Source organism: Oncorhynchus gorbuscha, linkage group LG08, assembly GCF_021184085.1.
Source record: "Oncorhynchus gorbuscha isolate QuinsamMale2020 ecotype Even-year linkage group LG08, OgorEven_v1.0, whole genome shotgun sequence".
Classification (NCBI taxonomy): domain Eukaryota; kingdom Metazoa; phylum Chordata; class Actinopteri; order Salmoniformes; family Salmonidae; genus Oncorhynchus; species Oncorhynchus gorbuscha.
Window position 1 is genome coordinate 11,889,531 of NC_060180.1, and position 16,498 is coordinate 11,906,028.

General features: G+C 44.0%; 1 protein-coding gene across 1 annotated transcript in view; it reads left to right on the forward strand.

Moving 5' to 3' along the window:
- LOC124041199 (protein FAM13A-like) overlaps window positions 1-16,498 on the forward strand; it is a 125,005-nt gene that overhangs the window by 107,930 nt on the left and 577 nt on the right. The window contains exons 9-19 of the mRNA XM_046358482.1: window positions 408-499; window positions 6,242-6,278; window positions 7,365-7,536; window positions 11,241-11,454; window positions 11,591-11,732; window positions 12,727-12,808; window positions 13,031-13,239; window positions 15,569-15,652; window positions 15,742-15,849; window positions 16,052-16,254; window positions 16,382-16,483. Of these exons, the coding sequence (XP_046214438.1) occupies window positions 408-499; window positions 6,242-6,278; window positions 7,365-7,536; window positions 11,241-11,454; window positions 11,591-11,732; window positions 12,727-12,808; window positions 13,031-13,239; window positions 15,569-15,652; window positions 15,742-15,849; window positions 16,052-16,254; window positions 16,382-16,483 (1,445 nt within the window). The remainder of the gene's footprint in view (window positions 1-407; window positions 500-6,241; window positions 6,279-7,364; window positions 7,537-11,240; window positions 11,455-11,590; window positions 11,733-12,726; window positions 12,809-13,030; window positions 13,240-15,568; window positions 15,653-15,741; window positions 15,850-16,051; window positions 16,255-16,381; window positions 16,484-16,498) is intronic.

Here is a 16,498-nt window from a genome sequence, read left to right on the forward strand (position 1 = left end):
CGGCACACGTGACAAGTGAACTTTGATTTGATTTGAAAACAAATGATTGGTGATTCACCCTCAGCTCAACACACTTTAAGTGTATACATGTATTTACCACTCTATATTATTCAGTGATAGACTAGATGTTAACGTCACACATCCAGAGCTATTTCTAATCCACAGTGTTATTATGACGTGCAAAACGGCTCCCTATTAAGCAGTCTATAGAAATAAATAACTAGCTAATGAGCAAAAGTGCACATTCGCTGAGATATGTTTGGTGAAATATGAATTTGTCAGAATGGGTAAATTGCAGCAATAATTTATGCCAATATTCTCAGAGTACATAATGGTATGGTATGTTTCATTTAATGAGTCTGTGTGTACAGTCTATTGATAAAGACATTGTCCGTATTGGGTTTTAGGATCATGACCCCTCCAGCTCTGAGCGCGTCAGGTGTGTGGCAGTGAGCTGGCAGGCTCAGGACACCCAGAACCAAGACCAGCACAAAAACAGGTACAGTGGGGCAAAAAAGTATTTAGTCAGCCACCAATTGTGCAAGTTCTCCCACTTAAAAAGATGAGAGAGGCCTGTAATTTACATCATAGGTACACTTCAACTATGATAGACAAAATGAGAGAAAAAAATCCAGAAAATCACATTGTAGGATTTTTTATGAATTTATTTGCAAATTATGGTGGAAAATATGTATTTGGTCAATAACAAAAGTTTATCTCAATACTTTGTTATATACCCTTTGTTGGCAATGACAGAGGTCAAACGTTTTCTGTAAGTCTTCACAAGGTTTTCACACACTGTTGCTGGTATTTTGGCCCATTCCTCAAATCTCCTCTAGAGCAGAAATGTTTTGGGGCTGTTGCTGGGCAACGCAGACTTTCAACTCCCTCCAAAGATTTTCTATGGGGTTGAGATCTGGAGACTGGCTAGGCCACTCCAGGACCTTGAAATGCTTCTTACGAAGCCACTCCTTCGATGCCCTGGCGGTGTGTTTGGGATCATTGTCATGCTGAAAGACCCATCCACATTTCATCTTCAATGCCCTTGCTGATTGAAGGGCATTAAAAAAAGTTATATTTTGGTTTCATCTGACCATATGACATTCTCCCAATCTTCTTCTGGATCATCCAAATGCTAGCAAACTTCAGACGGGCCTGGACATGTACTGGCTAAAGCAGGGGGACATGTCTGGCACTGCAGGATTTGAGTCCCTGGCGGCGTATTGTGTTACTGATGGTAGGATTTGTTACTTTGGTCCCAGCTCTCTGCAGGTCATTCACTAGGTCCCCCCGTGTGGTTCTGGGATTTTTGATTTTGCGTGGAGCCCCAGATCGAGGGAGATTATCAGTGGTCTTGTATGTCTTCCATTTCCTAATAATTGCTCCCACAGTTGATTTCTTAAAACCAAGCTGATTACCTATTGCAGATTTTGCCTTTCCAGCCTGGTGCAGGTCAACAATTTTGTTTCTGGTGTCCTTTGACAGCTCTTTGGTCTTGGCCATAGTGGAGTTTGGAGTGTGACTGTTTGAGGTTGTGGACAGGTGTCTTTTATACTGATAACAAGTTCAAACGGGTGCCATTAATACAGGTAATGAGTGGAGGACAGAGGAGCCTCTTAAAGAAGAAGTTACAGGTCTGTGAGAGCCAGAAATCTTGCTTGTTTGTAGGTGACCAAATACTTATTTTCCACCATAATTTGCAAATAAATTCATTAAAAATCCTACAATGTGATTTTCTATTGTTTTTTTTCTCATTTTGTCTGTCATAGTTGAAGTGTACCTATGATGAAAATTACAGGCCTCTCTCATCTTTTTAAGTGGGAGAACTTGCACAATTGGTGGCTGACGAAATATTTTTTGCCCCACAGTACAAGGCTTTTAGGGAAGATACACTTTTATTTGTGTCAACAGATATATTACTTTCATGGTAATATCAATCACATGCAAGGGCTGAGGGAGTGGCCAATACAGTACAGGAAGTAGGAGTAAGTTATTTTGGTAATGATTTAGGGAACAAGGCACGTGTTCTCTCACTGCTGGCTGCTAGCATTGATTTACTGGCTGATTCCCAGGCATCACCAAGCCTATCCCAACATTCCCATCAAATCAAGACCAGTCTTTCTAATGATTAACTATAATGACTCATATGGTGTAATACAATTATCTCAACAGAACAATCAACTTTCAATGCTGGTGTACTATGAAAGAACCCTTAACCCGATCCACTTTTTCACTTTCATGTTGAAAACAAACAGATGATTAAGAACCATTTGAGGAAGGTCAGCAGCAATAGAGCGGTGGTATCTCTGCTTGCTAGAGGAGAGGGGAAAACTGTACTGATTTTACATTTACATTTAAGTCATTTAGCAGACGCTCTTATCCAGAGCGACTTACAAATTGGTGCATTCACCTTATGACATCCAGTGGAACAGCCACTTTACAATAGTGCATCTAAATATTTTAAGGGGGGGGGGGGTGAGAAGGATTACTTTATCCTATCCTAAGTATTCCTTAAAGAGGTGGGGTTTCAGGTGTCTCCAGAAGGTGGTGATTGACTCCGCTGTCCTGGCGTCGTGAGGGAGTTTGTTCCACCATTGGGGAGCTAGAGCAGCGAACAGTTTTGACTGGGCTGAGCGGGAACTGTACTTCCTCAGTGGTAGGGAGACGAGCAGGCCAGAGGTGGATGAACGCAGTGCCCTTATTTGGGTGTAGGGCCTGATCAGAGCCTGGAGGTACTGAGGTGCCGTTCCCCTCACAGCTCCGTAGGCAAGCACCATGGTCTTGTAGCGGATGCGAGCTTCAACTGGAAGCCAGTGGAGAGAGCGGAGGAGCGGGGTGACGTGAGAGAACTTGGGAAGGTTGAACACTAGACGGGCTGCGGCGTTCTGGATGAGTTGTAGGGGTTTAATGGCACAGGCAGGGAGCCCAGCCAACAGCGAGTTGCAGTAATCCAGACGGGAGATGACAAGTGCCTGGATTAGGACCTGCGCCGCTTCCTGTGTGAGGCAGGGTCGTACTCTGCGGATGTTGTAGAGCATGAACCTACAGGAACGTGCCACCGTCTTGATGTTAGTTGAGAACGACAGGGTGTTGTCCAGGATCACGCCAAGGTTCTTAGCGCTCTGGGAGGAGGACACAATGGAGTTGTCAACCGTGATGGCGAGATCATGGAACGGGCAGTCCTTCCCCGGGAGGAAGAGCAGCTCTGTCTTGCCGAAGTTCAGCTTGAGGTGGTGATCCGTCATCCACACTGATATGTCTGCCAGACATGCAGAGATGCTTCGCCACCTGGTCATCAGAAGGGGGAAAGGAGAAGATTAATTGTGTGTCGTCTGCATAGCAATGATAGGAGAGACCATGTGAGGTTATGACAGAGCCAAGTGACTTGGTGTATAGCGAGAATAGGAGAGGGCCTAGAACAGAGCCCTGGGGGACACCAGTGGTGAGAGCGCGTGGTGAGGAGACAGAACGCCACCTGGTAGGAGCGACTGATAGGACGCAATCCAAGCATGGGCCGCGCCAGAGATCGGAGAGGGTGGAGAGGAGGATCTGATGGTTCACAGTATTGAAGGCAGCCATAGGTCTAGAAGGATGAGAGCAGAGGAGAGAGAGTTAGAGCGGTGCGGAGCGCCTCCGTGATACAGAGAAGAGCAGTCTCAGTTGAATGACTAGTCTTGAAACCTGACTGATTTGGATCAAGAAGGTCATTCTGAGAGAGATAGCGGGAGAGCTGACCAAGGACGGCACGTTCAAGAGTTTTGGAGAGAAAAGAAAGAAGGGATACTGGTCTGTAGTTGTTAACATCGGAGGGATCGAGTGTAGGTTTTTTCAGAAGGGGTGCAACTCTCGCTCTCTTGAAGACGGAAGGGACGTAGCCAGCGGTCAGGGATAAGTTGATGAGCGAGGTGAGGTAAGGGAGAAGGTCTCCGGAAATGGTCTGGAGAAGAGAGGAGGTGATAGGGTCGAGCGGGCAGGTTGTTGGGCGGCCGGCCGTCACAAGACGCGAGATTTCATCTGGAGAGAGAGGGGAGAAAGAGGTCAGAGCACAGGGTAGGGCAGTGTGAGCAGAACCAGCAGTGTCGTTTGACTTAGCAAACGAGGATCGGATGTCGTCGACCTTCTTTTCAAAATGGTTGACGAAGTCATCTGCAGAGAGGGAGGAGGGGGGGGGGGAGGATTCAGGAGGGAGGAGAAGGTGGCAAAGAGCTTCCTAGGGTTAGAGGCAGATGCTTGAAATTTAGAGTGGTAGAAAGTGGTTTTAGCAGCAGAGACAGAGGAAAATGTAGAGAGGAGGGAGCGAAAGGATGCCAGGTCCGCAGGGAGGCGAGTTTTCCTCCATTTCCGCTCGGCTGCCCGGAGCCCTGTTCTGTGAGCTCGCAATGAGTCGTCAAGCCACGGAGCGGGAGGGGAGGACCGAGCTGGCCTGGAAGATAGGGGACATAGAGAGTCAAAGGATGCAGAAAGGGAGGAGAGGAGCGTTGAGGAGGCAGAATCAGGAGATAGGTTGGAGAAGGTTTGAGCAGAGGGAAGAGATGATAGGATGGAAGAGGAGAGAGTAGCGGGGGAGAGAGAGCGAAGGTTGGGACGGCGCGATACCATCCGAGTAGGGGCAGTGTGGGAAGTGTTGGATGAGAGCGAGAGGGAAAAGGATACAAGGTAGTGGTCGGAGACTTGGAGGGGAGTTGCAATGAGGTTAGTGGAAGAACAGCATCTAGTAAAGATGAGGTCGAGCGTATTGCCTGCCTTGTGAGTAGGGGGGGAAGGTGAGAGGGTGAGGTCAAAAGAGGAGAGGAGTGGAAAGAAGGAGGCAGAGAGGAATGAGTCAAAGGTAGACGTGGGGAGGTTAAAGTCGCCCAGAACTGATCCATCTACTGCTCTTCTGACCCAACCCAAATGTAGCATCTTTAATTCGGATTGGAACAATTTTTAGTCTGAAAACCTCTGCCATGATGTAGTCTGCCATGATGTAGTACCTAGTCCAGTGGAAGGTACTGAATGGCAGGTACTGGCAGGCACTGATCTTGGCTCCTGAAGAGTCCACAAAAACCCATGATCTTTACACCTGGACTGTCGAAATCGACACAGAGCTTAAGAAGTTGTACACTCTTTTTCCAGATTTACATCCACTGACATGCATAAGGGAAACCTGTATGATGTCATTGTAGGTACAGCGAACGTAGGACCAAGATTCCAAATAATGGACCTAGAAACGAACTAGCCTGATTGTCATCATTACAGCGCCACAGAAAAGGGATAATAAAACAATTCTACAAGACAATTGTAAATAATGTATTCAGTTTCTGAAGCATTATCCCTCATTCTTAATATATTCTTAGCCCACTTCACTAAATAGGTATTAACTGATGTTAAGAATATAAGGACATACATTATTATATTTGACTTCCTTAGTGCTTTTCATTACAAAATAAATCTCAAAGCGCTTCAAAAGCAATAACCAATAAAAACTTGTGACAAGGCTACAGCAATTGTAGCTAGGTCAGACATAGTTGTGTAGAAACAGGAGTTCTAAATTTGGACCAGCCAGACAAATCTGTGGCAATGCCTTTTTCTCTGTATGTTGTTTTGAATTCAGCATTGGTGTCCTGCAGATTAGATTCTCTCCACTAGCTGAACTCAGTGCTGCAGAAGTAGGTTAACAGAACACAGCAGTGCCTACAGTCATGACTCGGATATGATTCCAGTCCAAATAACGACAGTCATATCTAGTCACGCGGAACATACACTTACCCAGTACCCCGTTCAGGGTGGCACAGCACTGCCTGTAATGTACTGCTGCTAAATGCAGCTAAATCTTAATTGATTTAACTAATTGTTATTGTATGGAACTAGATTCTTCATTGATTTAACTTATGATAATTGTAGCCATCACCATTAATTGAAAAGCATTATATTTTTTTTATCATCCAGGGCTCTTAGGCTGCATTTGTAAAGGCAGCCCAATTCTGATCTTTTTCCACTAATTGTTCTTTTGACCAATCACATCAGATCTTTTCACAACAGATCTTTTTCAAAACTGAAAAAAAAATCCTAATTGGTTGCCTGTGTAAACGCATCCTTGGTCAAAACCGCTTATGATAGTCAGATATTATGATATCCCATTAAATATTATTTTAATATGCCCATTCTGACCTGTAACAAATGTAATCATATAACAGTTTTATGTATTTAATGTGATAGCTTTGCAGTTGATTTCTTTCAACGTAAAATGTTTAATTTTCAGCATGACCGATGGAATAAACCTGTCTGACTCTGAAAAGGTAACTATATCCTCTGAAAGTCAAGATAGTATTTCATTTATGACATGAGACACTATATAAAGCTACATCCTATAATTTAGAATGAGAAGAGTGACAAATACAATGACAAAAACATGATGTATGGTTATTTTTGAACAGCTCAGAATATAATGGTTCACTTCAGTTCTCATATTAGATAATGAGTTAATTAAAGATATGTGTCTTTTTAATTCATACTACAGTATATATTTTCTGAAGTGGAATACTTTTGCATTGGCTAAAGGCTAGTGTGTGTCCATACTGGTTAGTGTGTGTTAGCGTTTATGCGTGTGTATGTGTGTGAGTAACAGCCCCCTCCCTCTCATCTTTCTCCTCTCTGACGCACACGGCGAGCGGGAGGTTCTAGAACATCACCAAATCATGATGTCAAACGAAACAAAATGAACCACTCTTTCCCCCACCCTAGCCCATATTTATGCATATAAAGACATTTTATCCTAGTACTGCTGCTCACACTGAGCTAACAACGTCAGCCTCTGCTCTCCAGTTAGAATGCTCAGCCTCACAACGTTACCACGGAGACGCCCCCCCACATCATATTCCCACACGCGTGGTTTTCCTGACGTTTCCCTGGCGCTATGAATAATCCATGTGGAGGAGAGCTGGAGCAGTAGAAGGATCACTGGGAAAGCAGACAGACTGGGAAAACACATATATGGATTCTACTGAATCAGGGAATAGAGGAGTGATAAGGAGAACACACAGTGATCCTACGCCTGAAGGGATCTCACCGTTCTGAGGAACCAGAGAACGCTGTCGCACACACAGGGATCTAACAACTGGGATCACATGTGGACCCAGGTCTGATGAAGCCAAGGAGAGAGCTGAACTGAGACGAGCCCCATTACGTGACCGTCTTACACTTTGATAACTGAGGTGTGGGGCACACGGACACAACACAGGATCGCTTCCCCTCAGGACAAGCCCAGGGCCAGCATCAGGCTTTCTCCAACCTCCTTCTCCAACCTCTCCACCCACCCCAGACAGAGAGTCAGCACCCTCCCCAAGAACCCTCATTCTGAAGACATGTTCTGCTTCTGTTTCCAGAGCCCCTCCCTCAAGCAGCAAGCTCTGGAGGCTGAGCTGTGCCCCTCCCCACCCGGAACCCCTCAGGAGGACCTGGATCACCCCCCTTGTACCAAGGACCATCAGAACCTAACCCCATCTCTCCACTCCCTCCCAAAACAGGAACAGGACATCATCAGTACCTCACTGACAGGTAGGAGAACAGCACCTTCTCTCTCCATATTTTTATAAACCCTCATCTCCTTGTGAGCATATTTATTATTCTTGCACTGTGTGATATCTTGTACACTATGATATATATAGTGCTTGTTTCAGTGAATAAATCGCGTCTCTTCATCGTTTGTCTTATGGTTAGTATCGGTCTTATGGATGATATCAGTCTTATATATAATAATAATAATAATAATATATGCCATTTAGCAGACGCTTTTATCCAAAGCGACTTACAGTCATGTGTGCATACATTCTACGTATGGGTGGTCCCGGGGATCGAACCCACTATCCTGGCGTTACAAACGCCATGCTCTACCAACTGAGCTACAGAAGGACCACGGCTATGAATGGCTATGAATAGTATCAGTCTTATGGTTAGTATCAGTTTTATGTTTAGTATCAGTCTTATGGTTAGTATCAGTCTTATGTTTAGTATCAGTCTTATGGTTAGAATCAGTCTTATGGATGATATCAGTCTCATGGTTAGTATCAGTCTTATGGATGATATCAGTCTTATGTTTAGTATCAGTCTCATGGTTAGTATTGGTCTTATGGATGATATCAGTGTTATGGTTAGTATCAGTCTTATGTTTAGTATAAGTCTTATGGATCATATCAGTCTTATGAATAGTATCAGTCTTATGGATGATATCGGTCTTATGGTCTAATGGTTAGTATTAGTTTTATGGATGATATCAGTCTTATGGTTAGTATCGGTCTAATGGATGATATCAGTCTTATGGTTAGTGTCAGTCTTATGGATGATATCAGTCTTATGTTTAGTATCAGTCTCATGGTTAGTATTGGTCTTATGGATGATATCAGTGTTATGGTTAGTATCTGTCTTATGGATGATATCAGTCTTATGGATGATATCAGTCTTATGGTTAGTATCAGTCTTATGGTTAGTATAGTATCAGTCTTATGGATGATATCAGTCTTATGGTTTGTGTCAGTCTTATGGAAGATTTCAGTCTTATGGTTAGTATCAGTCTCATGGTTAGTATTGGTCTTATGGATGATACCTGTCTTAAGGTTAGCATCAGTCTTATGGATGATATCATTCTTATGGTTAGTATCAGTCTCATGGTTAGTATTGGTCTTATGGATGATATCAGTCGTATCAGTCTTATGGATGATATCAGTCTTATGGTTAGTATAGTATCAATGTTATGGTTCGTATCAGTCTTATGGATGATATCATTCTTAAGGTTAGTATCAGTCTCATGGTTAGTATTGGTCTTATGGATGATATCAGTCTTATGGATGATATCAATGTTATGGTTCGTATCAGTCTTATGGATGATATCATTCTTAAGGTTAGTATCAGTCTCATGGTTAGTATTGGTCTTATGGATGATATCAGTCTTATGGATGATATCAATGTTATGGTTCGTATCAGTCTTATGGATGATATCAATGTTATGGTTCGTATCAGTCTTATGGATGATATCAATGTTATGGTTCGTATCAGTCTTATGGATGATATCAGTCTTATGGTTAGTATGATATCAATGTTATGGTTCGTATCAGTCTTATGGATGATATCAATCTTAAGGTTAGTTTCAGTTTATGGATGATATCAGTCTTATGGTTTAGTATCAATGTTATGGTTAGTATCAGTCTTATGGATGATATCATTCTTATGGTTAGTATCAGTCTCATGGTTAGTATTGGTCTTTTGGATGATATCAGTCTTATGGATGATATCAATGTTATGGTTCGTATCAGTCTTATGGATGATATCAGTCTTAAGGTTAGTTTCAGTCTTATGGTTAGTATCAGTCTTATGGATGATATCAATGTTATGGTTAGTATCAGTCTTATGGTTAGTATCAGTCTAATGGATGATATCAGTGTTATGGTGAGTACCAGTCTTATGGATGATATCAGTCTTATGGTTAGTATAGTATCATTCTTATGGATGATATAAGCTCTCTCAGTATTTGCTTTGGGTGGGTGTATCTCATGCTTGCTTGTCGAGTCACGATGCACCAGGATACAGTTGGAGCATTGGCCCATATTCACAAAGAGTGAAGGAGTGCTATTCTATGATCAGTTTTGTTTTTTAAAATCAAGATGAATAGGGTGGGTGGCTGATCCTAGATCAGCACTCCTACTCTGAGACGCTTTGTGTATACGGGCGGATATATTTTGAATATATATTCTGGATATGAAGTAATATACACTGAGTATACCAAACATTGCAGATCCCCTCTGCCCTCAGAACAGCCTCAATTCATCAGGGCATGGACTCTACAAGGTGTCGAAAGCGTTACACAGGAATGCTGGACCATGTTTTTAATATTTTTAATTTATTTATTTACTTTTACACCCTTTTTTCCCCCAATTTCATGGTATCCAATTGTTAGTAGTTATTGTCTTGTCTCATCGCTGCAACTCCCATACGGACTCGGAAGAGGCGAAGGTCGAGAGCCATGCGTCCTCCGAAACACAACCCAACCAAGCCGCACTGCTTCTTAACACAGCGCGCATCCAACCCGGAAGCCAGCCGCACCAATGTGTCGGAGGAAACACCGTACACCTAGCGACCTGGTCAGCGTGCACTGTGCCTGGCCCGCCACAGGAGTCGCTAGTGCGCGATGAGACAAGGATATCCCTGCCTGCCAAACCCTCCCTAACACGGACGACGCTAGGCCAATTGTGCGCCGCCCCATGGGCCTCCCGGTCGCGGCCGGCTGCGACAGAGCCTGGGCTCAAACCCAGAGTCTCTGGTGGCACAGCTAGCACTGCGATGCAGCGCCTTAGACCACTGCGCCACCCGGGAGGCACTTGCTGGACCATGTTGACTCCAATGCTTCCCACAGTTGTGTCAAGTTGGCTGGATGTTCTTTGGGTAGTGGACTATTCTTGATATACACAGAAAACTGTTGAGTGTGAAAAACCCAACAGCGTTGCAGTTCTTGACATGCTCAAACCGGTGCGCCTGGCACCTACTACCATGCCCCGTTCAAAGGCACTTAAATCTTTTGTCTTGCCCATTCACTCTCTGAATGGCACACATACACTATCCATGTTTCAATTGTCTTAAGGCTTAAGAATCCTTCTTTAACCTGTCTCCTCCCCTTCTACACTGATTGAAGTGGATTTAACAAGTGACATCAATAAGGGATCATATCTTTCACCTCGATTCACCTGGTCAGTCTATGTCATGGAAAGAGAAATTCCTAATGTTTTGTACACTCAGTGTATAATATAAAATATGCCATTTAGCATACACTTTTATCCAATGTGACTTACAGTCATGCGTGTATACATTTTACATATGGTATTCCCAGGAATCAAAACCACTACCCTTGTGTTGTGAACACCATGCTCTACCAACTGAGCTACAAAGGACCAAAGTGAAGGACTGAAGTGAAGTCAGTTGTTTTTGACATAGACTGACCAGGTGAGTCCAGGTGAAAACTATGATCCCTTATTGATGTAAATTGTTAAATCCACTTCAATCAGTGTAGATAAAGGGGAGGAGACAGGTTCAAGAAGGATTTTTAAGCCTTGAGACATAGATTATGTATGCATGTCTGCCATCCAGAGGGTAAATAGGACAGGTGCACAATTACATTTCTAGCTTTTCTATCATTTCAAACCTGTTGGTCTTCATTTAATTTATGTACTTTTACCACTGTTGTCTCTTTCTCTCCTCCCTCTGCCCTCTGTCAGAAGCTAGTCCGGTCCAGAGGCCCTCCGTGTCTCTCTCTGAGGGCAGTAGCAGTGAGTGTCTGATGACCCCTAGTCCCAGTCCTCTCCTTCAGCGTCTTGCAGTGGGTGACTGTCCCGTACCGTCCCCCCGCAGCCACAACCTCAACTTGGGCCATCGCTTCAACACGGACCCTGAAACGGCCCCCTCCCCACCCTGCTCACAACACATCAGGATGTATGAGACTGTGTCCAAGTGTTGTGTGTTTGTGTTCAGTTTTTGTGTTTGTGTGTGTGAGGTGGTGCTGGACATGTTTGTACGGTATGTAATGGATAATGGTCATTTACCATTCTCGCTCTCCCTCCCTCCTCAGGGCTCACTACACAGTGAGGACTGAACCAGCAGAGGGCGCTAACAAGGCCCCATCGGTCACGACGCTCAACAGACACATCCAGAACGTGAGGAAGAGGATCAGACGCTTCGAAGAGCACTTTGAGCAAGAGAGACAGTACAGGGTGAGACAGTGAAACCGTGAAACATTATTTACAACCCCATTATAGCCCAGAGACCAACCTTTTAGTTTCTGAATTAATCCATGGTTTGACTGATGATGGTTTTAGTGAAGACTGTCCCATAAAGACAAAGGAATGTATTTTCTTCTGCTGAGAGAATCAAAGCCACAGACAGTCATATCTCCTCTCCCTCTATGCCAGGCCAGTTTAGACTGTTCAAATCACGCTCTCTTTCTATCTCTCTGTCTGTCTCAGCTGTCTGGGGCTGAGAAGCAGACTTACCTTCAGTTTCCTTTCCTAAAGCGCAAAGTCATCCCAATACCAGCTGCACAGAGCCTTTGGAAGATGAAATCCAGCATTTTTTGTGAAAATGTTGTAGATTTTCAAAAAGTTCAGCTACAAAGGTGCAGAATTATGGGGAATTACTCTCCTTTTATGCATATTTCACCAAGAAATGTCATACACATCAAATCAAATATTATTCCTGATAAAAATAAAAAACATTAAAAAAATAAGCATATTGTTTGCGGAGACAGTGAAAACAATGCGTTATATTCTGTGAACACTTAAAATTGCTTTTTTCCCCCACTGATGACATTTAAAGTTTTGTGAAAGGTGTTCTAAGATATGCCAATCAGGTACTAAGGCAAGACAATTATCAGAAGTTCTGTAAATGTATTCAAGCATTTGATTATTGCTGTTCTGCTATAGATACGTTTCAAAGCAGATCCAAAAATTGCTTGTACACAAATGAGAAAAACTGTAGACCGATTCAAGGACAAGACTTCACCTACTGGACGTTTACAACCATTACACTTCTGTCTTTTCCAGGGCTGTACTTCTTCATCCAGTATAGCGCATATATTTAGTGTGGCTCCACCTAGTGTTTATGGACTGATAATAATGATAGGATATAGTTTGCCAGATACAGTATGATGAACATACTTTTTTCTATGTGTAATATATTCATGAGGTGTGTGTTGTTTTTCTGTGACAGCCAGCATACAATGATTGGACTGCCCATCCTGAGGTGTCTAGACTGATGCGGGACCTCATCAAGTCTCGAAAGCAGCTCAAAGGTGAGTCCTTGACGAGGTGCAATCAAATGTGTTTAGAAACCCCTGTGTGAATAGATGCTGAATGTAACACCAAGACACACCACTTGGTGGCTGTAGAATGTTGTTTATATTCGTTATTTATGTCATTTTGATGTTTTTTTCTTTGTGGAGGAAGGACATGTATTCTGAATCTATATTGATATTTGTATGGCTGTTGTATATTATCAAATGGAACCTGTGTAGAGCTGAAGCTGAAACAGTATGCAGAGGGGCTCAGAGAGCAGCACAAAGGGGGAAACACAGGGACATGCAGGTCCACAAGTGAACCCAAGGGGCCGATGGAACACTACCACAACAGTAACAACAAACCCTCACTGGAGGAGACCATTGATAGCCTGATGAAGAGACTGATGGAGAAACGAGAGGAGGAGGAACTGCCTCATAACATCAAGGTAAAACCCCACATAGTGGTAACACCATGGAAATGTGCGTATAGGCTGTGAAAGGACCTATTCTCTAACAAAGATTAGGCTACTCTTCTTTAGCTCAAATCAAATGTTATTGGTCACATACACATGGTTAGCAGATGTTATTGTGAGTGTAGCGAAATGCTTGTGCTTCTAGTTCCGACAGTGTAGCAATATCTAACAAGTAATTAACAATTCCACAACAACTGCCTAATACACACAAATCTAAGTAAAGGAATGGAATAAGAATATAAAAATATGGATTAGCAATAACCGAGCAGGATAGGCAAGATGCAATAGATGGTATAGAATACAGTATATACATATGAGATGATCAATGCACGATATGTAAACATTATTAAAGTGGCATTATTAAAGTGACTAGTGATCCATTTATTAAAGTGGCCAATGATTTCAAGTCTGTATGTAGGCAGCAGCCTTTCTGTGTTAGTGATGGCTGTTTAACAGTCTTGAGTTAGAAGCCATTTTTCAGTCTCTCGGTCCCAGCTTTGATGCACCTGTACTGACCTCGCCTTCTGGATGGTAGCTGGGTGAATAGGCAGTGGCTCGGTTGGTTGTTGTCCTTGATCATCTTTTTGGCCTTCCTGTGCTGTAGGTGTCCTGGAGGGCAGGTAGTTTGCCCCCCGGTGATGCGTTGTGCAGACAGCACCACCTTCTGGAGAGCCCTGCGATTGTGGGCGGTGCATTTGCCGTACCAGGCGGTGATACAGCTTGACAGGATGCTCTCAATTGTGCATCTGTAAAAGTTTGTGAGGGTTTGAGGTTCTTCAGCCTCCTGAGGTTGAAGAGGCGCTGTTGCATGTTTAGTTTGTCTGGAAGCAAGACGTGTAGTCCGTAATTGTCTGTAGACCCTGCGACATACATCTCGTGGCTGAGCCGTTGCGACTCCACTTAGTCTCTATACTGACATTTTGCCTGTTTGATTGCCTTGCAGAGGGAATAACTACACTGTTTGTATTCGGCCATATTCCCAGTTACCTTTCCATGGTTAAATGCGGTGGTTCATGCTTTCAGTTTTGCACGAATGCCGCCATCTAGCCACGGTTTCTGGTTAGGGTAGGTTTTAATAGTCACAGTGGGTACAACATCTCCTATGCACTTCCTTATAAACTCACTCACCGAATCAGCGTATATAAATCGATATTATTCTCTGAGGCTACACGGAACATGTCCCAGTCCCCGTAATCAATCTTGAAGCGTGGATTCCGATTGGTCAGACCAGCTTTGAATAGTCCTCATCACGGGTACGTCCTGTTTGAGTTTCTGCCCATAGGAAGGTAGGAGCAAAATGGAGTCGTGGTCAGATTTGCCCGAAAGGAAGGGCGAGGGAGGGCTTTGTATGCATCGCAGAAGTTAAGAGTACAATCAATATGCTGATAAAATTATTTTGCAGGTTTTCCTACTTACAAAGCATGTAGAGGTCTGTAATTTTTGTCATAGGTACACTTCAACTGTGAGAGGCAGAATCTAAAACAAAAACCCAGAAAATCACATTGTATGATTTTTATGGAATTAATTAGCATTTTAATATTTGGTACAGAAACCTTTGTTTACAATTACAGAGATCATACGTTTCCTGTAGTTCTTGACCAGGTTTGCGCACACACTGCAGCAGGGATTTTGGCCCACTCCTCCATACAGACCTTCTCCAGATCCTTCAGGTCTCGGGACTGTCGCTGGGCAATACGGACTTTCAGCTCCCTCCAAAGATTTTCTATTGGGTTCAGGTCTGGAGACCGGCGAGGCCACTCCAGTACCATGAGATGCTTCTTACGGAGCCACTCCTTAGTTGCCCTGGCTGTGTGTTTCGGGTCGTCATGCTGGAAGACCCACCCACGACCCATCTTCAATGCTCTTACTGAGGGAAGGAGGTTGTTGGCCATATGAGTTCCTGTATGTTGTTACAATTACACCACGAGCGTTAGGCATGAAACATATACGCCCACCCTTCTTCTTACCGGAGAGATGTTTATTTATGTCGGCGCGACGCTAAAAGAATCCCGGTGGCTGTACCGACTCCGACAGCATATCCCGAGAGTCATGTTTCCGTGAAACAGAGTATGTTACAATCCCTGATGTCTCTCTGGAAAGCAACCCTTGCCTTGATTTTGTCTACCTTGTTATCTCTGGATTGTAACATACTGGACATTAGCTAGTAATATACTTGGAAGCTGTGGGTGGTGTGCACGCCACCCCCCGGAGGGTGTTATTCTGTCAGTGTAATTGTGGTGTTGTGTATTAGTTTGGTTCTGGCCTGGTGTCTGACTGTATTACCACTGCTGTGTTCTTGTAGGAGATGACTCCAGCTCAGATGGCTGTGGAGAAGGTCACCCTGCAGAAGTGTCTGCTCTACTTTGAGAGCCTGTATGGGCGACCGGTAAGACTGCTCGGTGTTCCTTGTAAATGTCCTATTTTGTGTAGCTTCTCAATTACATTTTTTTTAACCATGTATTTGTGTGTTTTCAGAGCAACAGACAGGAGAAGACTCTGATGAAGCCTCTCTATGATCGCTACCGCCAGGTCAAACAGCAGCTCCTGTGTTCACCCACCACCATCCCTGTCATCACCACCATAGTGAGTCTGTCTCTCTCTCTCTCTCTCACACACACACACACACACACACACACACACACACACACACACACACACACACACACACACACACACACACACACACACACACACACACACACACACACACACACACACACACACACACACACACACACACACACAGTAACTAGTCTCTCAGCCTCTGTGCTCTGTTTCCCTATAGGAGGAAGAAGAGGGTTCTGATGAAGAGTGTGTGAAGGACAGCACCTGGCTACCTCATACAGCTCTACGTTGTGTGTCTTCAGATGAGTCACTGCGTCTGCCGCATAGTGAAGTGGCCAATATGCCCCTGGTGTCACCTCTGGAGGAGATCAAAGGTCTTCAGCCGCCCAGTGTCACCACGGCAACACTGCACGAGGCATCAAGGTATTCTCTCCCAGGTGTAACTTCTCTCGCCAGTGCATAGAGGTTGATTTGGGATTGGGCAAGTGAAGTGTTGAGGCCTTGCTGTATGTATTCAGTCCTCTCCCTGACCACTTCTACTGTACTGTAGGTCAGAGTTACTGGAGCAGCTGAGGGTGACGCGAGCTGAGAAGAAGAGACTCCGTTCAGCTCTCCGAGCCTTTGAGGACCACTTCTACACACAGACCGGCCGGTAAGACTCGTTACA